The sequence below is a fragment of the Ovis aries genome, chromosome 9, assembly GCF_016772045.2.
Source record: "Ovis aries strain OAR_USU_Benz2616 breed Rambouillet chromosome 9, ARS-UI_Ramb_v3.0, whole genome shotgun sequence".
NCBI classification, from domain to species: Eukaryota; Metazoa; Chordata; class Mammalia; order Artiodactyla; family Bovidae; genus Ovis; species Ovis aries.
The window spans coordinates 45190275-45215887 of NC_056062.1; the positions used below are offsets into that span (position 1 = coordinate 45190275).

At 39.9% G+C, this 25613-nt stretch overlaps 1 protein-coding gene across 1 annotated transcript in view; it reads left to right on the forward strand.

Moving 5' to 3' along the window:
• PREX2 (phosphatidylinositol-3,4,5-trisphosphate dependent Rac exchange factor 2) overlaps window positions 1-25613 on the forward strand; it is a 300507-nt gene that overhangs the window by 224797 nt on the left and 50097 nt on the right. Inside the window, exon 35 of the mRNA XM_027973014.3 lies at window positions 4780-4894. Coding sequence (XP_027828815.2) covers window positions 4780-4894 — 115 coding nt within the window. The remainder of the gene's footprint in view (window positions 1-4779; window positions 4895-25613) is intronic.

A 25613-nucleotide genomic window follows, 5' to 3' on the forward strand; every position in this document is an offset into this window, starting at 1 on the left:
AGCTGAGAATACAAATTTAGTTTGGTATATGTCATTCTATTTTCTTTTTTAAAAAATATGACCAAGTTGTTCACCTAAAACAAGGAATGTTGTTCTCCTTCCTCTACTTTCTAAGTTTACTTTTTAAACATAAAACTCATTTTTTTTTTGTTCATTTCCCTATATTATTGAGACTCCTGGTAACATTGTTAAACTCTTTTCTTATTGTTTTTAAATTTATATAATTGTGAATTTTAACTGTTGTGAATTTGAAAATATCTTAAGAAATAAAAGGAACATTTGCTTCTCTATTTGTAACAAGCTTTTAGAGCAGGACTGGACATTCTGGACAAAGCTGAGTCATCAAGACTTTATAGAAACTAGATCCCAGAGGTTTTCTTGTTCCCTCGCACTGTCAACCCCATGCCTCCTGTCTCATTACCCCTTCCCAGTGTCACCTTCCAATCTTCTTGGCCTTAAATCACAAACTGAAGCATCCTTGCGTGGAACCTCCTCTTAGTTGGAACCAGACTTCCTGTTTGGCTAGGCTCACTCCTCCATCATCTCTACGTGTTGTGGAAATAGAAGTAGCTCATGCTTGTGGGGCACTGGGCACCTCGTGCATAAAATACATTCAGTAAGTGATAAGAAAAGCCATGGGCTGTCTTAATTGCTATTATTTAATGTAATTGTTTCCCAAGTACCTTTATTAGTAGGTGGTCGTGTTTTCCATTTCACAAATAAGAAACCTGGAGGATCTCAGGTAGTAATTAACATGTCCAAGGTCACACAGCTACTGAGCAGTGGAAGTTATGGTTTTACTCCAATGCAAGGGTTTTCACTCTTAACTTTATAACTCAGAAGAGGAATTCACAGTGAAATATGACTACTGATAGGCTGAATCTTCCTGGAATAGTGGCCTTTCACAAATAACACTCAATGGAAGGGAATGTCACATATATTTGAGGGTTGTTTTATCAGGGAGACCTCCTTGTATTTCTTGTGTATATACAGACCCAGAAGCTTACTGAATCAGTTGCAAATATTCTAATGAATGCAAAATTCATAAGGAATAAACAAATAAATAATCCTTGAAAGAAGCCCACAAATTCAATTTTCTGTACTGAAGTAAATGTTAGGAAGCTTTCTCTCTAATTTTCCACAAATGATTTGCTCAGTTATAGACCAATAATGCCATTACAAAAATTAAATTTAGCAGTACTCTAAAAATTTTGTCATTTCTTCAATGCCCTAAAAATCTGATTAGTTTAGAAAACAGCACAGCTAAAATTAGCAGTGCCTTTTCTGTCTTTGCCCCAAAGTGGTAATGTTTTTGTCAATTTGAGGAAACATTATTATTTAGTTTAGAGACTATGGCAGTTAGCAGTTTTGAAAGATTATTTTTTTATCCATTTTGAATTAGTCTACTGAAAATTGAGGCTCATTAGTGGTAACAAGTTCAAGGGGAAATAATTTGCATTTCCAAATTGTATCCATCGCCATTCCTGTTGCTGGCAGCCTCTTGAAAGGGAATCTTGTATTTCTAGGCACTTTCCTGTGATTCATTTCCTCTCCAAAAGGTTAAAAATACCACTGTGTAAAGTCTAAAGGAAGAAGAAACACTTAACTAAAAATGTTAGTTATGAAAGAAATCTATATTAATCAAAGGCATTTGAAATTATTGGTAAGTTTTACATATATATAAATATGCTTTAGCTTATTTATTTATTTCCTTTAATGTTTCTCCATAAATGGTCCCTTTCTTATGAGAGTATAATTGCTTTACAATGTAGTGTTAGTCTCTGCTGTACGGTGAAGTGAATCGACTATGTGTGTACATAGGTTCCCTCCCTCTTGAGCCTTCCTCCCACCCCACCTCCATTCTACCCCTCAAGGTCATGACAGAGCTTATTTGTTTTTAACTGAATTAACTGACCATTGAACTAGAGGTAGTATTCTAAGAGTTCTCTTTATCTATACTTCTTATTTCATAATTCTCTTGCAACTGCAAGAGAATATACATGGAGACAGACAAATTCACATTTTTTACTTTTATTATGTTAATACACATTTCTGCACCTCATACCTAGCTATGTGTATGTATATATATGGTGTGTGTCTACGTGTGTATATATACATTTAAGCGTTTATATATATGTATGTTGTGTGGTTTAGTCGTTTAGTCGAGTCCAACTCTTTGGTGACCCCATGGTTGTAATCAGCCACGCTCCTCCGTCTGTGGGATTTCCCAGGAAAGAATACTGGAGTGGGTTGCCATTTTCTCCTCCAGGGAATCTTTCCCAACTTGGGATTGAACCTGTATCTCCTGCATTGGCAGGCAAATTCTTTGCCACTGAGCCATGCAGGAAGCCATGAAGTTTGAGTATAAATAATATATATGTGTAAATATATATGAAATTTGAGTTCAGCTTCACAAAAACATGTACAAAACTTTTTTAAAAATAGAAGACAAAATTTTTTAAAAGTTCTTTTCTTTTCATCTGTCTTGGCTGTGCTGGGTCTTCATTGCATGGGCTTCTCTAGTTGCAGCACTGAGGCTTAGTTGTGGCTTGTGGGATCTTAGTTCCTCAACCAGGGATTGAACCTGGGCCCCGTTTATTGGGAGCACAGAGTCTTCCTAACCCCTGGACCACCAGGGAAGTCCTGACAGTTTAAATTAGAAATTAGCTTTGCCTACTTACTAAAGATAATTGCCAAATGGTTGAGCCCAAGAATGATTTTTAATCTGTATTTGGACTGGTTTAACCTTATTTCACAGTTTACATATTGCTGAAGCCTGGCTTGGAGAATTTTGAGCATTACTTTACTAGTGTGTGAGATGAGTGCAATTGTGTGGTAGTTTGAGCATTCTTTGGCATTGCCTTTCTTTGGGATTGGAATGAAAACTGACCTTTTCCAGGCCTGTGGCCACTGCTGAGTTTTCCAAATTTGCTGGCATATTGAGTGCAGCACTTTGACAGCATCATCTTTCAGGATTTGAAATAGCTCTACTGGAATTCCATCACCTCCACTAGCTTTGTTTGTAGTGATGCTTTCTAAGGCCCACTTGACTTCACATTCCAGGATGTCTGGCTCTAGGTGAGTGATCACACTGTCATGATTATCTTGGTCTTGAAGATCTTTTTTGTACAGTTCTTCTGTGTATTCTTGCCAACTCTTCTTAGTATCTTCTGCTTCTGTTATACCATTTCTGTCCTTTATGGAGCCCATCTTTGCATGAAATGTTCTCTTGGTATCTAATTTTCTTGAAGAGATCTCAAGTCTTTTCCATTCTGTTCTTTTCCTCTATTTCCTTGCATTGATTGCTGAGGAAGGCTTTCTTATCTCTTCTTTCTATTCTTTGGAACTCTGCATTCAAATGCTTATATCTTTCCTTTTCTCCTTTGCTTTTCGCTTCTCTTCTTTTCACAGCTATTTGTAAGGCTTCCCCAGACAGCTATTTTGCTTTTTTGCATTTCTTTTCCATGGGGATGGTCTTGATCCCTTTCTCCTGTACAATGTCACGAACCTCTGTCCATAGTTCATCAGGCAATCTATCTATCAGATCTAGTCCCTTAAATCTATTTCTCACTTCCACTGTATAATCATAAGGGATTTGATTTAGGTCATACCTGAATGGTCTAGCAGTTTTCCCTACTTTCTTCAATTTAAGCCTGAATTTGGCAATAAGGAGTTCATGATCTGAACCACAGTCAGCGCCTGCTCTTGTTTTTGCTGACTGTACAGAGCTTCTCCATCTTTGGCTGCAAAAAATATAATCAATCTGATTTCGGTGTTGACCATCTGGTGATGTCCATGTGTAGATTTCTCTTGTGTTGTTGGAAGAGGGTGTTTGCTATGACCAGTGCATTCTCTTGGCAAAATTATATTAGCCTTTGCCCTACTTCATTCCGTATTCCAAGGCCAAATTTGCCTGTTACTCCAGGTGTTTCTTGACTTCCTACTTTTTCATTTTTGCAATGACATTACTTTGCCAACAAAGGTCTGTCTAGTCAAGGCTATGGTTCTTCCAGTTGTCATTTATGGATGTGAGAGTTGGACTGTGAAGAAAGCTGAGTGCTGAAGAATTGATGCTTTTGAACTGTGGTGTTGGAGAAGACTCTTGAGAGTCCCTTGGACTGCAAGGAAATCTAACCAGTCCATTCTAAAGGAGATCAGCCCTGGGTGTTCTTTTGGAAGGAATGATGCTAAAGCTGAAACCCCAGTACATTGGCCACCTGATGCGAAGAGTTGACTCATTGGAAAAGACTCTGATGCTGGGAGGGATTGGGGACAGGAGGAAAAGGGGACAACAGAGGATGAGATGGCTGGATGGCATCACTGGCTCGATGGACATGAGTCTGAGTGAACTCCGGGAGTTGGTGATGGACAGGAAGGCCTGGTGTGTTGCTATTCATGGGGTCGCAAAGAGTTGGACACGACTGAGCTACTGAACTGAACTGATCCTTATTTCTTGTATATGTGATCATATTTGGTGCTATTCAATGCATTTACTAAGGACTTCCCTGGTGGCTCAGATGGTAAAGTGTCTGCCTACAATGTGGGAGACCCAGGTTCGATCCCTGGGTTGGGAAGATCCTCTGGAGAAGGAAATGGCAACCCACTCCAGTACTCTTGTCTGGAAAATCCCATGGACGGAGGAGCCTGGTAGTCTACAATCCATGAGGTCGCAAAGAGTCAGACACAACTTTGAAGAGATTTACTAATAATAAGATGACACTAAATGTAGAGAACTGAGTTATACAATCACATGAAGAGTACATTTACTTGTTTTCACAGCACTGGAGAGCATGGAAGGATATTATTATAGAGACAATGTTTCGGTGGAGGAATTTCAAGCTCAGATAAATGCAGCCTCCTTGGAAAAGGTCAAACAGTACAACCAGAAGCTCAGGTATGTCATTGTTCAGTTTTAAAAAAGGTTTTCGTATTGTAACGAGAGCCGATGAATAGAGCTTTTGCAATTATTCGTTAGATGATTAATCATGATATTTCTTTTGATATAAAGTCCTCCTCTTTAGGGTTTAATATTTCTGATATGCTAATGGGTTCTTTTTTTGCAAATAAGTTAGAAAAAGTTTTAAAACTTTCATGCCATTGTCTTAATTTCTTAGAAAGATCAAGAGATTAAATATTTAGCAGACCATTATCAGGAAAATAAAACCATTGATCTTTTATAGCAGTGTCTCCTAGGAGATTCAGTGGCTTAAAGGTAAAATAGTTTCCTTTATGTACCATTAAACAACAAACAGCCAGTACCTTATACCAAGAGGTGAATATGTTTAACATAGAAGATAAAATAAAACAGGTACTGCTTGATATTGGGAAAAGTATCTACTTTCAAATACTTTCAAGTAGCATTGCATTTTATTGTTTTTCCTCTAAAAATCATCTTACTGATATCATTATCAATGGCAGGGAAAAATTAAGTGCAATAAGTGAAAGGGAAATGTGTTATAATTCAGAAGCTTTCATATTCAATTAATTATTAGCCTATGTATCTCCCTTTTATAAATTACTCTGATAATAGGTCACCTTTTAAAATTATTGACAGATTATGACTTTTATTTTTAAAAGAAAAAAGACTGTTCTGCCTTGCTGCTGCTGCTGCTAGGTCACTTCAGTCGTGTCCGACTCTGTGCGACCCCATAGACGGCAGCCCACCAGGCTCCCCAGTCCCTGGGATTCTCCAGGCAAGAACACTGGAGTGGGTTGCCATTTCCTTCTCCAATGCATGAAAGTGAAAAGTGAAAGTGAAGTCGCTCCGTCACTTACAACTTTCAGCAACCCCATGGACTGCAGCCTACCAGGCTCCTCCGTCCATTGACTATCCAGGCAAGAGTACTGGAGTGGGTTGCCATTGCCTTCTCCTTAGGCCTTAGTAAATAAAAAATACTGTTGTTTTTCTTTTTTTTGGTTTTGTCCATAATATGGCCAAATCATGAAGATAAATTAATTCCTAAAATTCCTGGTGCAGGAAGGGGTTGGTTCTTGTGGTTACCACCAGTGGGTTGGCTTTGTTTCACTGTGAATGCATCCTCACGCTAACCCTGTCTCACACAAGCCTGTCCCTTTTCCATGTTCTTTACTCTCTACCATCATTTTATCATCTTTAGCCTCAAAGCCCCCAGTATTTTTTCATTTCTCATTTTCTTTTCCTCCTAAAATCTAGTTGAAGATCCTGATGATTCTTAGACTGCTCTAATTATATTACCTTGTCTAGATCGTTATTTTTCAAAGACATCTAATAGACTTTCACAGGGGAAAAAATAGTTATTCTTGAGTTCTTAAATACTGTGTATGTGTGCTCAGTTGTGTCTGACTTTTTGCGACTGCATGGACTGTAGCCTGCCTGGCTCCTCTGTCCATGGGATTCTCCAGGCAGAAATACTGGATATAAGAATAGGAGGTTGCCATGCCCTTTTCCAAGGAATCTTTCCCAACGCAGGGATTGAACCCACGTCTTCTGAATTGCTGGTGATTCTTTACCATCTCAGCCATCAGGGAAGCTCAAATACTGTGTCTAGACTCCTGGGTCAGAAAGATCTGCTGGACAAGGGATAGGCTACCCACTCCAGTATTCTTGGGCTTCCCTTGTGGCTCAGCTGGTAAAGAATCCACCTGTAATGCGGGAGACCTGGGTTTGATCCCTGGGTTGGGAAGATCCCCTGGAGAAGGGAAAGGCTACCCACCCCAGAATTCTGGCCTAGAGAATTCCATGGACTGTGTAGTCCACAGGGTCGCAAGAGTCGGACATGACTGAGCGACTTTCACCCTCACTGACTAAGCAATACTGACTTAAGCTAAGTCACATCTTGTGAAGACCTCTCATTTGAGTACCATTAGCACAAAAGATAATTTTTGCTTTCATATCTGATAAAATATAGGTTATCTTTCAAATAAGAATACAAAATTAAAGCATTTCTATGGAAGCTGTGGGCCCTGACAATACATCCCCCGAGTCTAGTTTGAGCAAACAAACTGGATCTTCCCGACCCAGGGATTGAACCCACGTCTCTTATGTCTCCTGCATTGGCAGGTGGATTCTTTACTACTAGTACCACCTCAGAAGACTTAGAAGTCCCTTAGGAGGATTCTAATATGTTGGTAGAATTGAAAACCAATATCTATAGATCGGGAAGTTGCCAAAGTATGACCACCAGACCAGCATTCCACTAGAGCATTGCTTTGGCATCCTCATTCATTCCCGATCTCCAAGGAGCAGTGTTGTTCTAAGGCACATGTCTGACCATGTCACTCTTCTACTTGAAGCGTTTGTTGATTTCTTATTGCTCTCCCCCACCAAAAAGAGTCAGAGACTCCCTTGCCAGGCAGCCAACATCTTTCATGACTTGGCCCAAGACTTCCTTTCTCTGCCTGTGTGCCAGACAGGCTGTGCGTCCCTCATTTCTAACCATACCCTTTACTTCCATTCTCCCCTGAGTTTTCACACTTCGCTTAGCTTCTGCTTCCTGTCTCCCCTGTCTATAAAGCTACTACTCATATGATTCAATGTCCAGCTCTAGGATAGTCTCCTCCATGAAATATTTTCCATTTATTTTTGGGCTAGGATGAAGCCCTGGGCATTCAGTTTTTCAGAAGTCCCTTACGTGCCAAGTCGCTTCAGTTGTGTCCGATTCTTTGCAACCCTATGGAATACAGTTCACCAGGCCCCTCTGTCCATGGGATTTTCTTGGCAAGAATACTAGAGTGGGTTGCCATTCCCTCCTCCAAGGGATCTTCATGACCTATGGATCGAACCCACATCTCTTATGTTTCCTGCATTGGCAGGCAGCCTCTTTACCACTAGCACCACTTCAGAAGCCCTTAAAAGTCCCTTAGGAGATTCTGATGTGTTACTAGAAAAGTAAAAATGAAGTCACTCAGTCGTGTCCAGCTCTTTGCGACCCCATGGACTGTAGCCTATCAGGCTTCTCCCTCCATGGGATTTTCCGGGCAAGACTACTGGAGTGGGTTGCCATTTCCTTCTCCGGGGGATCTTCTTGACCCAGGGATCGAACCCAGGTCTCCCGCATTGTGTAGGCAGACGCTTTTACCGTCTGAGCCACCAGGAAGTCCAATGTGTTACTAGAATTGAAAACCAATTCCATAGATTGGGAAGTTGTCAAAGTATGACCTCCAGACCAGCAGCATCCGTGTCATCTGCAAGCTTGTTAAAAGCAACTCTTTGTTGGAACAAGCCTTCCAGGTGATATCCATCAAATCACACTCAAATTTCAGAGCCACTGTCTGAGGCTAAATGAGTGACAGCTCATCCTTCCCCTCTTCCATTTTACTTTATGGCTGTTACAGAATTCAGTTATTATCCCTGATGATACAGTTATGTGTATAGGTTCTTTATCTTCTTTATTCTAGTATAAGCTCTTTGAGATGCAGGGTAAGTTTATCTTGCTGTTTCCCATTGCATTTATCGAAGTATCTTGCATAGAAAGCTCTCGTAAATATATGTTTAGTTGCATTAAATTGTTTAGCTGTAACTGGCAGAGAAAAGTGGGGACGGGGCATAGCCTTTATACACCTATGGGTCTCTTTTTTAAATACAAATATACACTCACTATATATGAGTGTATATTTATATTTTTTAAAAAAGAGGACATAAATTTGAGCAAACTCTGGGAGATAGTGAAGGATAGGGAAGCCTGGTGTGCTGCAGTCCATGGGGTCACATAGAGTCCGACGGAACTGAACTACTGAACGATAACAACAAGAATAGATACATGACAAGATGTTCAAGATTCTTTGTTAAGAAAAACAGCATATGTATTAATTGCATGCTGTCCTCTTAACATAAGAAAACATTTAATGTATCTTTTCCTGAAGAGAGCATTTTAAAAGTACAGACTCGGTACAAATTACATGCCCTTGTCAGCAGTTACCTGCTATATATCCTTCTTGCTGAATATTAAATTTCCTTTGCACAGGAAGACAGTTACCTTCCTCTTTACTCCTAATAATGCCATTTTTTCCTGCTGATTTCTTGAGTAAAGGTATTAATTTCTTCCTTAATTTTTCCTGTTACTTGTAACCTCAAATACCCAGATGTTGCTCTTGAACAATCTGTTCTTGGTTTTCAGACCCAGAGGCTGACCTTGACCATTTCTTTAAAGGCTGTTATTGTCCATGTTAAAAAAAAAAAAAACCTTCAGGGGTCACTAGTTCCTCATATTCCTAGAGCCTAACACTTTCACTGAAAACTGTTTCATTCCAGATGTTAATTTACTAATTAGATATCAGAAAAGGTTTTAAAACAAACAAGCATAAGTAGATAAATTGATAAACTATTATCTAATTGGAAAGCTTTAGATTCTAAAATTCTTTAGATTACAGGTTTCAGAAACCACACTTAAACAGGCATAAACAAAATAATATGGCTTATATAACCAGTATATTCAGTGACTGTGGTGTTTCAGGTACAGCTGGATCCAGGTATATGGGCTTCAAGATACTCTTTCTTTCTCTCTCCTTTTGGTATTCCTGTCCTCTCTGTGGGCTTCATTTTCAGGCAGAGTTGTTTCACTTTTGGGTAGAAGTGGTCACCACAGACCAGTATTGCATTTAGTGAAGAAGAGAAGGTGTCCCCACTGTACGTCTCCTGCCAACTAAGATTTTCAGCAAAATACCTGGTCTCATTGACAAGACCTGAGTCATGTGCCTGTTCCTGGATGGGCTGAGCAGCACGAAAGACCAGTGGGCTGTCACAGAAAGCACAGGGTAAGCACAAAGGATTTCACAGAAGTTATAGAGATTTCTCCAGAATAGCAAAGAACAGGTGGAAATTTGCTCCTTAAAAGAAAAGATATTGTAGCCGTAATACCTACCAATTTTTAAGAACACATTAGAAGTCAGTCACAATGCTAGGTGAGTTACGTAGATAATTTAATAAGCCAGTGAGTTCCATATTATAGTCTCTATTTTAAAGGGAAGTTGCACAAGTTAACCCAGATAATAAGTGGTGAAAACAGGACTTAAAGACTTTTTTCTCTTTGAAGTCTGTAATTTTTTTTACTATATTAAGCCATCTCAGTGAGAGGAGTAAACGATTTACACGACAAACAAATTTTCTGTTATGAAGTTTTGGTATCAGACTGTGTGGATCACAATAAACTGTGGAAAATTCTGAGAGAGATGGGAATACCAGACCACCTGACCTGCCTCTTGAGAAACCTGTATGCAGGTCAGGAAGCAACAGTTAGAACTGGACATGGAACAATAGACTGGTTCCAAATAGGAAAAGGAGTACGTCAAGGCTGTATATTGTCACCCTGCTTATTTAACTTATATGCAGAGTACATCATGAGAAACGCTGGACTGGAAGAAACACAAGCTGGAATCAAGATTGCCGGGAAAAATATCAATAACCTCAGATATGCAGATGACACCACCCTTATGGCAGAAAGTGAAGAGGAACTAAAAAGCCTCTTGATGATAGTGAAAGAGGAGAGTGAAAAAGTTGTCTTAAAGCTCAACATTCAGAAAACAAAAGTCATAGTATCTGGTCCTATCACTTCATGGGAAATAGATGGGGAAACAGTGGAAACAGTGTCAGACTTTATTATTTTGGGCTCCAAAATCACTGCAGATGGTGATTTCAGCCATGAAATTAAAAGATGCTTACTGCTTGGAAGAAAAGTTTGAGCAACCTAGATAGCATATTCAAAAGCAGAGACATTACTTTGCGGACTAAGGTCCGTCTAGTCAAGGCTATGGTTTTTCCAGTAGTCATGTATGGATGTGAGAGTTGGACTGTGAAGAAAGCCGAGCGCTGAAGAATTAATGCTTTTGAACTGTGTTGGAGAAGAGTCTTGAGAGTCCCTTGGACTGCAAGGAGATCCAACCAATCCATTCTGGAGATCAACCCTGGGATTTCTTTTGGAAGGAATGATGCTAAAGCTCAAACTCCAATATTTTGGCCACCTCATGCAAAGAGTTGACTCATTGGAAAAGACTTTGATGCTGGGAGGGATTGAGGGCAGGAGGAGAAGGGGACAACAGAGGATGAGATGGCTGGATGGCATCACTGACTCGATGAACGTGAATCTGAGTGAACTCCGGGAGTTGGTGATGGACAGGGAGGCCTGGCATGCTGAGACTCATGGGGTCGCAAAGAGTCGGACACGACTGAACGACTGAACTGAACTGATCATCAAGTGCCTCCAATTGCTTTGATTCTGTATCATTTATTCATTGAATTTTCATGAGGTTTCCATTCTTATAAGAATGGCCAAGATGGAAAATGAACAAATAAACTAATCCATAAACAATGTATTGCAGATAATGAAAAGTACAATGAAGAAAATCTGCAACTGGTTGCTATACTAAAAGAGCAGATTAGTTAGGAAGTTTAATTAGGTGTTATCTGAAAGAAGGGCTTCCCAGGTGGCGCAGTGGTACAAAATCCACCTGCCAATGCCAAAGACTCAGATTCAGTCCCTGGGTTGGGAATATCCCCTGGGGAAGGAAATGACAACCCACTCCAGTATTCTTGCCTGGGAAATCCATGGTCAGAGGGACCTGGCAGGCTGCAGTCCATGGAGTCACAGAGTTGGACGTGACTAACCACACAGAAGATTTGAAAGGAACCTGAATCACAAGGAGATGGTCTTGCCAGAGTATGGGGGAAGATCGTTCCCAAAGTGGCAAATTGATGCAAAGGGGTCATGGCAATAGCTTATCTTGCCTAAGGAAGATAAAAGTGGCCAGGGCAATGCTGACAAGTTGAGAAGGGTCATTTGTGTTGAGAGAGCTGTGCAGAGGCCTGGTTATGTAAGGGCTGTAGGCTATTGTAGGAGTTTGGATGTTATTGTAAGGAAGGAGACCATTGCAAATGTTTTATTGAATTCCTGCTGTCCAGTTATATCTCATGCATCTCTTGCAAATAGAATTCAAATAGTTGAAGCTTGCTGGAAGCAGTAGTGAAGCATGCGGTGGCCAGCTGGCTGTTCTGATTGTTTCTCCTCCAGTCTCCAGGGGAATACAGATGAGGCCATGTACCTCAGGAGTCTGCCTCTTGCATCAGAGCCCTGGCACTGAGTGCCTGCACACACCCTGGGTTAGTTGTTTCTCCGGGTGAACAGGATTGAGCCAGCGGAAATTTCTAACAGCTGCTTCTAAAATATACCCTCTGGTGCCAAGTCAGATGATGTTCTTGACTGATTTCCTTCCGATTCCTAAGAAGTACAGCATGTAAAGTGTCTAACTCAGAAATTCTAACCACGAAATTCCAAAGAGGGGCATTCTCATTCCTTACCTTCACTGTTTTATTCTCTCTTTTCTAACTCAGACTCCCCTCTGTATTTACTCTGGCCATAAGCCATCATTCCCATTAGCCTCATTTTTCCCCACCTTACATAAATGTAATTTATCATTGCCAAACCCTTTCATTTTAATGTATCCTGTTTATTGGCAGAAAGCAGCACTGCATGGTGACTAATGAGATAAATGTGAATGTGAACAGTGTTCTTCTATAAAGTGCTCCTTTCAGGTTGAGGCGTCTAGATTAGCTTTTTTCAAATGCCATTTTCAGTATAAAGTCAGCGTTAAAGCAAAAGAGAAAAATCAAAAGGAAACAAGTTGTATATTAGTTTCTAAGGTCATTTATTAGTGTGGTGAAGTAGCAACTTTGTACTGAATATTTTAGGGCTTATAATTTGGGTATCTCAATGTAAATTCATCATCTTAATAGAAAGCAGACAAGGAAATTATTGAAAGCATATATTCTCTTAAAGTATGTTCTTTTTTGGGTATAGAATGACACATTTTCTTTAAAGAGAATTTTTTTAAAACTAAAATATATTTTCTATAACAAGTATAAGGATGATAGATATTTTGTTTAGGTTTGCAAGAAATGCTACACAAATATCAATCTCAGAGTCATATATTTTGAACAGTTTTTTCAACTGAGAAATGCCTGGCTAGAAGGATGCTTGTGTTTGGCTGTTCCCATGATAGCATCTCCATAAAATGGGTCATTTCTCTCCACCTTGAAGGGGAAAAAAAAGTGAGTATGTTCTCCTGGTATGAGACATATATGAAGAATGGCATAGCCTTACTACCATTTCACGTCTACAGCTATCAAACAGCATGAGAAAATAAAGAATAGCAGGACTTCAGGCTTTGACCCCATCTGTAGTCAGAGGCTTATTACCAAACCAGACTTGAGTCCCCTAGCGTAATGCACAGTAAAGCCAGTCCACTGACACTGGGTTGTAGTGAAGGACAGTTCAGCATTTATTGCAGAGCATCAAACAAGGAGTCCAGGCAGCTAATGCTCAAAAGGCCCAGACTCTCCGATGGCTTTCAGGGACAGACTTTTAAAGGTAGAGTGAGGGAGGTGGGTGGCAGGATGTGAGATCACCTTGTGTACAGTCTTCGGATTGGTTGGTGGTGAGATCGAAAGCTGATGTCATCAACCTTCTGGTTCCAGCCTGTCTGGGGTTATGTGTTTGTGGTCAGTCTGCAGTTTACTTCTTCCACCAGCTAAGCATGTCAGTATCTTCAAAACAGCTCAGGGATATGGCTTGAGGTATTATCTATGGACATGAATTTGAGCAAACTCTAGGAGATAGTGGAGGATGGAGGAGCCTGGAATGCTGCAGTCCATGGGGTCACAAAGAGTCAGGCACGGCTTAGTAACTGAATAACAACAAATTATCTATCGTTCTCAAGGAGGAACTAAAGACCCTTGACTTTATTTAATGGCTAAAGTAATATTTTGCCTTTCCTGACTGTTTGCCTTTTTTCTGCATTTTCTCACTTCTCTGATTAAATTTATTCTTTGGAACTCAGGGGAGGCCTTGGGGGCCTTTTTTACAAGCAAGAGGCAGGTGGAGGGCATGGGGGTAGATATTTGTCCCCGGACGGTGACATAAGGTCCTGCTCAGTTACAGGCACTTGTCTTCCATCCCCATCTTTTTCTTCCCACAGAGTCTTTGACTCATAACACAGTATTTCCCATTCCTTGTTTAGATAGTAAATGGTATACTCCAGTTTGAAATGGAAAATTTTGGTCCTGTTGATGAGAAGCTGTGCAAGCTATCTTAAATCAACAAGAGTATGAACTTCATAAAATCTGAGAGCAAGCAAGAGAGAGAATATCAATTAAAATACAGATAATGCCTTGTCTTTCAATTGTTTTACTTTATAAAGCTGCAGATTTTAGAGTTATTCTGTTTTAATTAACTGGAAACATTCCAGATGCATAGTGAACTCTTCTATAGCAGTTTTATATTTGCTTTCTATCCAATCTTCAGCTGAAATCCATTTTTTATGCCTTGAAATACATCCACATTTCTGTTTTGCTAAGACTAGCTGTAAACTAAATGTGTATATCCAGTTTATGTATATTTTCAATAGGTTATGGAGATTTCAGAGCTGTATATTTTGTTTTATATGAGAAGTTTTTCTTCAGTAGCAGGAGAAAACAACGAAATCTGCAAAGAATTTGAATTTGTTTGTAATGCTTAAAAGTGTACTAGGTTTCTTTCCTATATCTGAGATGGGTAAAGGATCTATGTTTACAAAATTAAAGTTATACTCTAGGTGTCATATTCTTGCACCGTGTAAAACTAAAGGAGCTGCAGGATACTTGTGTTTGACACACCCTTCACCCCCACCAAGTATCAGAGTCAGGAATGAATTCAGTAAGTGACTTTTTCTCTGGAAGAGAAGCTGGATTTACAGTGTTTAAGGGGGAGGGGATGGGAGGTAAAGTTGTGGGGAAGGGAGTATTTTCCAACATAGAGAATTGTTGTTGTTCAGTAGCTCAGTCATGTCTGACTCTTTGTTACCCCATGGACTGCAGCACACCTGGCTTCCCTGTCCTTCACCATCTCTAGGAATTTGCTCAGACACATGTCTGTTGAGTCAGTGAGGCTAACCATCTCATCCCCTGTTGACCACTTTTCCTCTTGCCTTCAATCTTTCCCAGCATCAGGGTCTTTTCTAATTAGTCAGATCCTTATATCAGGTGGCCAAAGTATTGGAGCTTCAGCTTCAGCAACCGTCCTTCCAATGAGTATTCAGGGTTGATTTCCTTAAGGATTAACAGAGAAAAAAGAATCAGTAAAAGTCCTGAAGGGTTGAGGAGAAAAGATAAAGTGTCTGGAAGCTGGAATTCAGGAGGAACAAAGGCATGAAACAAACGGATGAACAGAATCAGTATGCCCTCCTTTGCCTCCTATACCATCAACTGTTCCTCACTTCTTTCAACCCAGCTGTCCCTCAGGACACACTCCAGCCCTATTTCCATGTGCTGAAAGCGTAGGCAGTAAATCCCCTACATAGGAACCTTCAGGTTGTGAACTTTCAAAGATGTGAATGCGGGTTTGCATGCCCAGTCACGTAAGTTGGTCCATGTGTCTGGCGTACACTGTCACGTGAGTGCGTCCTCTGCAAGTGGTTTTGCTTCTGTGTACTTACTGTGCAGTACTCTAGTACAGTACCTTTGTTGCAAGCCCAAGATGTCTGGAAGCAAGTGTGAAAGCAGCACTGTTGTAGTTGGTACTACCGTACTTTTCAAGGTACTGTACTGAAGATTAAAAATGTTTTCTTTATTTTTTGTTTTTGTTTTTTATGTATTGTTTGTGTGAAACATGTTATAAACCAATTACAGTACAGTATTATATAGCCAATTATGTTAATTGGGTACCTAGGCTAACTTTGTTGAACATGTCAACAAATTGAACTTACAAACGAGCTTTTGGAATGGAGGATGTTCCTATATAGGGGAATTACTGTAATTAGGACCCATCCCATCTCAAATCTGTGTTCCTGCAGGAACCTTTCAGGGATTGCCTCAGCTGGAATTGCTTGGTGTCTTCTTTGAAACTCTTTGAGAGTCTCTGTGTTTTCTTTTCTTTTCTTTTAACTGCAGGTTATTTATGTGCTGATATATACATGAGGGCAACCATGTTAGTTCACCACTGTGTTTGGTACATAACAAGTACTGTAAAGGGGCTTTCCAGGTGGAGCTAGCAGTAAAGAACCTGCCTGCCAATGCAGGAGATATAAGAGATACCATTCGATCCCAGAGTCTGGCAGATCCCCTGGAGGAGGGCATGGCAACCCACTCCAACATTCTTGCCGGGAGAATCCCATGGACAGAGGAGCCTGGTGGGCTGCGGTCCATAGAGTCACAAAGAGTCAGACACACCTGAAGCAAATTAGCATGCATGCACAAGTACTGTAAAAATACTTGAATTGGAAATCCAGTTAATTGCAATGTATTGGTCTTTGGGTGGGATATTATCATTTTATTGAATTTATTCCAGGATCCAGTCTACTTCATTTTATATTCAGAAAATTCTGGGCCATTTGAAGGGTATGGATGCTGACTCTGTTGGAGACTTCTCTAAAGAAAATTCATCAGTGTAGCCAAGGTTCATAAATTTCACATGAGCAAGATCAGACAAAGTTGAAATTATAGTGGCACTTTTGAGAGCAACATACCTCTTCTTTATTTGAAAAACGCTATAATTCTATTAAACTTTGCCACTGTTACTTTCTGAAAATATGATAGAGCTGCCAATATATTTATGCATATAATCTCATTTAATTATCTGGCCTATACTTATTTCTATGTGAATTAAGACTAATTCGTTTACCCTTGGGAAATTGTAATGTGTCTAAATTTATTTTATTATTACATGAAAGGAATTTTAATTCAATTTTTAGGTGAGGGTAACAAAGGGGATTAGAATGATTTGACTATGAGTTTTCACATTTTTGTGATAAGTCCTTCTTTGTGATAGTTTATCCAGGATGAATAGATGTTCTGGCTGACAAATAGCAGCAGATAGAATCATCTTCAAAAAGCAACATTTGAGGAAAATTACCTCTCTGCAAGCTAAGAAAAGCTATTGTTTTCACCAAAGCAAAAGGATGATCAAAGTACCTTGTGTTCAGAGTTTCCTTTGGAATAAAAAAGAGCTGAAAGTGTCCAAGAAAAAATAAACACACCCTGAAGAATCAGTTAGGGAAATATACTTTGTGAGGAAAAATTGTCCCTGCTTGTGGAAGCAAGATTGATTCTTATTTTTAACTCTGCTGACTTCTCTACCAGAGCACAAGGACAATCAGTCTTTAAAAAATACATTCAAAGCAGCCTAGTCAAGCTCTCTCAGTGAATCTTTTTCCTATTGCTTTTGTTCAGTTCCTTTTTGCTGACATCCCAGAGTCCTTTTCTTTGGTGGATGGACCATGGAAGGGGAGTGAATCATTCTAGATGATTCTTTCAAAAGAATCATATCCCATCTTTCAAAAGAAGGGATAAGAAAATCGCCTTATCCCTTTACCAGTCAGGAAATTTGGGTTGGACCCAGAGCTTTTGATAGAAAAGACATAATTGTAACTCAGAAAACTTAATATGGATGTATTGAAAGTCATAATTCATGTGAAGAGTCAGGGTATTCTGTTTGTAAATTGGCTGTCTAGTTACATAGACCACCCAACTTCAACTGAGGACAAAGTTCCATCTTATATAGATTCAAGTGTGTGAAGTTCTCTCAGTCATTCAGGAAGAAAATCAAATACGTCTTTGCTTGGCTTCTGGTAACTTCAGTCAGAAGGACTCTAATTTCAGTTGCTTTTGCCAATTTCTTCCCATCTTTCTTGCATGATAAGTTGCTTCAGTTGTGTCCAACTCTTTGCAACCCCATAGATTGCAGCCCACCAGGCTCCTTTGTCCATGGGATTCTCCAGGCAAGAATACTGGAGTAGGTTGCCATGCCCTCCTCCAGGGGATCATCCCGAACCAGAGACTGAACCCACATCTCTTACTGTCCTGCATTGGCAGGTGGGTTCTTTACCACTAGTGGCACCTGGGAATCCCTTGGAATATTTCAAAATCTGTTCTTCCTGAGAGGTCGTCTCACCTTCCTAAGGTTAGTCTTTTCCCTTTTTTTCCCTTTTAAGCTTCTGTTTTGACATTTTTCAATTAAATTTTAAATTCTTTTTACACATATCTGCTTCTTCTTTTCACCTTGTCTTTCTCTTTTTGGTTTACCCATTGCTAATAAGGTACTTATTAATGGATAATTAATGAATGCTTATGTATCTATTAATGTCCAAAATTTGGGGCAACCAAACCATGATACAGAACATAACTGAGCAGCCTGGGGGTACTAGTGAGGACAAATAAGAGGTGAGAATGAGACTAGAGGTGGAAAGACTGATTAAGAATCCATTAAAATAGTTCAGACAAGTGGAAATAAGAACTCTACATAGATGATAAAAATGGAGATGGATAGGAGGGTATAGATTTTAGAAATACTTGAGAAATGGAGGGAAAAAAATCTTTTCCACCAGAAACATGGTTTGTTGAGAGGGAGAAAGAGACATGCTGGATTGGGTGCCTGCATTGTTCTCTGATACAGAGAGAAAGCATAGAGGTCGTGCATCAGTTCAGTTTAGTTCAGTCGCTCAGTCGTGTCCGACTCTTTGCGACCCCATGAATTGCAGCATGCCAGGCCTCCCTGTCCATCACCAACTCCCGGAGTTCACTCAAACTCACGTCAGTCGAGTCGGTGATGCCATCCAGCCATCTCATCCTCTGTCGTCCCCTTTTCCTCCTGCCCCCAATCCCTCCCAGCATCGGAGTCTTAACTGATGAGTCAGTCAATGAGTCAACTCTTCGCATGAGGTGGCCAAAGTGCATAGTTAAAGCCAAAATAATGCATGAAATTTCCCAGGTGGTAGCACCTCACATCCAGAAAGGGCCAGTGAATTGCTCAAATGCAGGCACCTGGCAATGTTGCAACCTGGACTGAAGCTAGGTATTTCCAGCTCCGCAGCATGCACTTAATCACAGCACTCCACTGCTTCTCTGAAGTAGGGAATGATCCCAGTATTAATGTGTTTGGCTTGGGGAAGTGCTTTAATGCAGCTTTAATCACTAACAATGAAAGAGTTAAGGACAAGACAAATATGGAAAATCTTCTCGAAAAACTGGGAATTTCAAAGGACAAGGAAGCATTTGGACTTGTTTTGTTTTCTCTGAAAAGGGGTAGCTTCATAATTGTAGAAGGAGAAAAGAAGCTATGACAAAGACCAGAGCAGAAGACAAAGGCAAAAGGAGCTGAAATAGTTGGAGTCTTATTGTTACTTGTACGTGAAAGAAATGATCTCTGGATGGTTTCTGACTGTGAATTAAACTCACTAACGTGTTTTTGTCTTCATAATGAATGCACCTCATACACATTGTGAAGAAAGGGGAATTCATCTGCCTACATTTTAAATATCATCAGCATGCATTATGTCCTGATCTTTGCATCAGAATAAAAGTATTGAATTATTAGATATAATATAAGTTTATATTATATTAGATATAATAGTATATAATAATTGTCTAATATTATATTCTATCATATTAAATATACTAATATAACATTAATATTAATTAAATATAAGATAACATTAATTAATATAACAGTTTAATTTTAGATATAATTTAATTATATAATGATAATGATACTAGAATTAAATACAAAATATTTAAAGAACAAAACTGAACTTCTTTCAAGTCTGTTCAATATTAAGACATATTCATTATGCAGAATTTAAAACCTATAGTTCTGTTCCATTCATAGCATATTATGTAATAAATTAAAAGTTTCTTATAGGTGCTTCTGTTGATATAAACTTTGAACTTCATCTTGATACTTGAGAAATCAGTGAAGTCTGATATACACCAAATATACTCAGAAAACACAATGAGAGCTCATAGATGAACAAATATCTTCCGAGTCTGAAGGAGAAGCATCTTTAATAGATCTAATATGATGTTCATTGCATTTCTTATGAGCTAAGTAAGAAAAAATAGTAATAAGCTTAATAGACCAAGTGACATTTAGTTCATGGGAAAATTTTTTTTCAGAAAGAGATGGGAATACCAGACCACCTGACCTGCCTCTTGAGAAACCTATATGCAGGTCAGGAAGCAACAGTTAGAACTGGACATGGAACAACAGACTGGTTCAAAATAGGAAAAGGAGTCGATCAAGGCTGTATATTGTCACCCTGCTTATTTAACTTCTATGCAGAGTACATCATGAGAAACGCTGGGCTGGAGGAAGCACAAGCTGGAATCAAGATTGCCGGGAAAAAATATCAATAACCTCAGATATGCAGATGACACCACCCTTATGGCAGAAAGTGGAGAAGAATTAAAGAGCCTCTTGATGAAAGGGAAAGAGGAGAGTGAAAAAGTTGGCTTAAAGCTCAATATTCAGAAAACTAAGATCATGGCATCCGGTCCCATCACTTCATGGCAAATAAAAGGGAAAACAGTGGAAACAGTTGAGAGATTTTATTTTGGGGGGCTCCAAAATCACTGCAGATGGTGACTGCAGCCATGAAATTAAAAGACACTTACTCCTTGGAAGGAAAGTTATGGCCAACCTAGACAGCATATTAAAAAACAGAGACATTACTTTGCCAACAAAGGTCCATCTAGTCAAGGCTATGGTATATCCAGTGGTCATGTATGGATGTGAGAGTTGGACAATAAGGAAAGCTGAACACCGAAGAACTGATGCTTTTGAACTGTGGTGTTGGAGAAGACTCTTGAGAGTCCCTTGGACTGCAAGGGGATCCAACCAGTCCATCCTTAAGGAGATCAGTCCTGAGTATTCATTGGGAGGACTGATGTTGAAGCTGAAACTCCAATACTTTGGCCACCTGATGTGAAGAACTGACTCATTGGAAAAGACTCCAATCCTGGGAAAGATTGAGGGCAGGAGGAGAAGGGGATGACAGAGGATGAGATGGTTGGATGGCATCACCGGCTCAATGGACATGAGTTTGGGTAAACTCCGGGAGTTGGTGATGGACAGGGAGGCCTGGCATGCTGCTATCCATGGGGTTGCAGTGTCAGACATGACTGAACGACTGAACTGAACTTAAACTTTCTACAGTGATATAATGAGAAAAACCAGAAGGTGAATGATCTGGAGTTGCCTGCTGTAGTAATATACTGGAGGAGGGAAAGTTGGTCAAAGTTGGGTTCCAGTCCCCAGTCTTGCACTGATTGGCTGTATGACTTGGGACAAGTTCTCAGTATATCTGAGCCTCAATCTCCTTTTCATCCAGTGGAGCTAGCAATGCTTCCTAAGCTGACATGAGTATGAGGTTGAGAGGAGATTTACATCGTCCTCAGGATTTGCCTAGTGTAAGGAGTAGCTGAGGCTTCCCTGATAGCTCAGTTGGTGAAGAATCCACCTGCAATACTGGAGACTCCAGTTTGATTCCTGGGTCCAGAAGATCTGCTGGAGAAGGGATAGGCTACCCACTCCAGTATTCTTGGGCTTCCCTTGTGACTCAGCTGGTAAAGAATCTGCCTGCAATGTGGGAGACCTGGGTTCAATCCCTGGGTTGGGAAGATCCCCTGGAGAAGGGAATGGCTTACCCATTCCTATATTCAGGCCTGGAGAATTCCATGGACTGTATAGTCCATGGGGTTGCAACGAGTCAGACACAACTGAGTGACTCTCACTTTCACTTGACTTTCAAGGAATAGCTCCTCACAAGGCATTGTATCTGCAGGTGAGTTTCATGGAAGATGGGTTTTGTGAGTTCCCTACAAAACAACTTACTTGAAGAATACAGTTATAATCAAGGGCTTCCCCAGGGACTCAGTGTTGGAGCAGGTGACCTCACTGCCTCGTGGGGAAGACAGAGGCAATCTTCATAAAATAGTTCTGCAGGATGGAATTGGGCAGGCTTTATCTCCATTATTCTTGGGCTTCCCTTGTGGCTCAGCTGGTAAAGAATCCTCCTGCAATTCAGGAGACCTGGGTTAGATCCCTAGGTTGGGAAGATCCCCTGGAGAAGGGAAAGGCTACACATTCCAGTATTCTGGCCTGGAGAATTCCATGGACTGTGGTACAAAGAGTCGGACATGACTGAGCGACTTTCACTTTCACTATTTGTGCACAGAGATACTTCTGAGAATAACCTAGATACTGTCTTTGATTTCACACCAGAAAAACTATTAAAGATAGAGACAATGGTGGAAAACTATCTAGAAGGATGCACAGCCCCAGTTTTGTGTCCAGGCCTGAATTTAGTCCCAAGACAGAAACGATGATTGCCCTACTGTGCTACGAAGAAAGTAGAAGGAGGCTTCCAGGTGCCTCCGATGACAATATTAGAAGTGGTAGCTTTTTATACAGTTTGTGATTAAAAGCTAAATAGAAGGTGTCACATGCAGCTCTGCTCTACTACACCTTGAATGCCACCAGATTTTGGGGGCAGTTAATAAAGGTCATTTTTGTTATTCTGCAATCAGAATTAAAGTTATGAGTGAAGTAGTGATTTCCCATATTCAACATCTAAAGAATTGAACAAAAGCTGCATATACCAATATTTAAAGTATTTGATGTGGGAGATAAATGGTTTCTTGTTTGGTAACTAATCTAGGTTGGGGTGATAGCATAACTTACAGGGGAAAATGCATCTTTAAAAATCTTTCTATGCTTGTTTTAATAACTCAAAACCCTTCCAATGGGCTTCCCTGGTAGCTCAGTGGTAAAGAATCCACCTACCAATGCATTCGATGCGGGTTTGATACTTAGGTTGGAAGGATCCCCTGGTAGAGAAAATGGCAACCCACTTGTTGCCTGAATAATCCCATGGACCAAGGAGCCTGACAGGCTACAGTTTGTGGAGTCACAGAGAGTTGGACATGACTGAGCAACTGGGCATGAGTACAAGGCGTCTCATAGAAGAAAACCAGTCTCACGGAACTATGTTGACAGGGAGAGAAGATTTTAAAGCAATTTCTTAACAAAATTCAATAAAATTGTATTACCATTCATAAATTAAGGATACTTCTACGCATTTGGTTTCTCTAATTTATTTAATTATATTAAACCATCAACTTTGGTCAGTACAAATAAATTCAATGGCATTACTAGGGAGAATGGTGTGAGTAGTGAGGTGGATGGAGTCATCTGAGGGGAGTCGTTCAGAGGTTTGGAAGGAGGATTACCAGGTTAGGCTTCTTGGCAGAAAATTTTGACTGGAAGAGGAAGGATGTTATTTGACAATGTCTAAAAGACACATGGAATCAAAGAGGGTGTATTTACTTTTTCATTGGAATGCATTTGCTCAAATTTACAGTTCTTTGGAGAAAGGACTCAGTAGTAGATGAGATGATTTCTTGTCTATCCATGCTAATTTTCACTTTTCCTTAAGTATGTACTTAGTGAATCACTTAACAAATACTTATTGAGCAGCTGCTTTGGCTAAGGCAATATTCTAAGTGCTGGGCTTACAGAGGTAACATGACATAGATCATGTTTAGTTTCAAAGAGTTCTTTAAAAATTAACCTGTAGTCTGTTCATCTGAAGAATGAAATTACAAAAAAAAAAAAAAAAAGAGCCCTGGGGATCGTCAGTTTCTTAATGTATTTTCATTAGCAGAATTTAGAAATAGTGAGAGCTTCGGGTGGACTCCTGCAGACCCAGGTACCAGGCTGGCCCCTGTGGTCCACTTGTTGACCAGGCACCAGAGCTGCATGCCTGAAGATGGCCCTTGCAGAATTTCTGTGTGGAATGACTAGTGAAAAGTTTTCCCAACTGAAGCCAGTCAGTGAAGATAGGAAGAGTTGCTTCTTACTTCAAATGCACAGATGCCAACACAAGACCAAAGGATCGTGAATAATCTAGGAAACATGTCATCACCAAAGGTGGGGGGGGGGCGGAAACCTTGAATAACTGACTTAAAAAATGGAGATCTGTAAACGTCCTGATGAATAATTTAGAACGATCGTCAAAGAAGTATAGTGAAATGTAAGAAAACACAGTCAACCAAATTAGGAAAACACTGAATGAAGAAAATGAGATGTCTAGCAAAGCAATAGAAACCATTTAAAAAACTCAAACAGAAATTCTTGAGTTGAGGAATATATTGATTGAACTGACAAATTTAATAGAGAACTTCAACAACAAATTCAACCAGGCAAAAGGAAAAAAAAAAGTCAGTGAACTTGAAGACAGAGGGTTTTAAATTATCCAGTCAGAGGAACAAAAAGAAAAAGAAAAACTAAAAAAAGCTTCTGTGAATTATGGGATACCATCAAGAGAAACAACCGACTCGTTACTGGTGTCCCAGAAAGAGAAGAGAGAGAGAAAGGGACAGACACTTTTTAAAAGAAATAATATCTAAGAAATTCCCAAATCTGGGTGGAAATTTGGACATCCAAGTTCCTGAGTTTATAGGTTTACAAAGAGTTTCAACCCTGAAAGTTCTTCTGCAAGACACATTGTAATAAAATTGTGTAAAATCAAAGGCAGAATTCTTAAAACTGCACAGAAAAAAAAAAATTGCTCATGTACAGTACTAGAGAACAAACCCTCCACGAGGCTGTTAGCAGATTTCTTAGCAGAAACCTAGCAGCCAGGACAGAGTGGGATAAACCTGGAGGCCATTGTGCTCACTGAAATAAGCCAGAGAAGGATACTATGTGGTCTCACGTCTATGTGGAATCTGGGGGCGGAAAATGAAGATGTTGAACTCATAGAAGCAGAAAATAGGGAGGCAGGGAAAACAGGACGACGTTGGTCAGAGGGTACAAATTTGTGGTTATGGAGGATGAATGCATCTAGAGAGCTTATGTACAGGCATGTTGTCTATACTTAATAATACTGTATTGAACCCTGAAATTGTGCTTAGAGTGGAAGCTGGGAGATTTACATACACAAAAAATGTTAACTAGGTGAGGTTATTAAATATATTATATATTAATTAGCTTGACTCTGGTACTCATTTCACTGTGTATATTTACATGAGCTCACCATAGTATTTACCTTAAATATGTACAATTTTTATTAAAAAATTTTAAAATGTTAAGTAATGAGTAAAAATGATAATGATAGCTATTAATAACATTGGGTGATTTGCTATGTGTCAGATGTTGTACACTAAAGACCTTGTGTTTGTGTGCTTAGTTGCTCAGTCATGTCCGACTCTTTGCAACCCCATCAACTGTACCCCACTGTCTCCTCTGTCCATGGGGATTCTCCAGGCAAGAACACTAGAGTGAGTTGCCATGCCTTCCTCCAGGGCATCTTCTCAACCCAGTGATTGAACCTGGGTCCCCCACATTGCAGGTGAATTCTTTACCATCCGAGCCACCAGGGAAGCCCAATTAAACAAAATCACCACTTTTTATAGGGTCTAGTGTATACGTACGGAGAAGGCAATGGCACCCCACTCCAGTACTCTTGCCTGGAAAATCCCATGGACGGAGGAGCCTGGTGGGCTGCCATCTATGGGGTTGCTAAGAGTCAGACACGACTAAGCGACTTCACTTTCACTTTTCACCTTCATGCATTGGAGAAGGAAATGGCAACCCACTCCAGTGTTCTTGCCTGGAGAATCCCAGGGACAGGGGAGCCTGGTGAGCTGCCGTCTATGGGGTCGCACAGAGTCGGACATGACTGAAGCGACTTAGCAGCAGAAGCAGTGTATAAGTATAGAGGCTGAAAGTTAGGCTTTTAACATCTAAACGTGATAGTACTTAATCAAGTTTATTTTCATCTTTTCTTCTTTAGAACACTTAACAAGAATTTGCTGTATCATTTCTGCTAGTCAT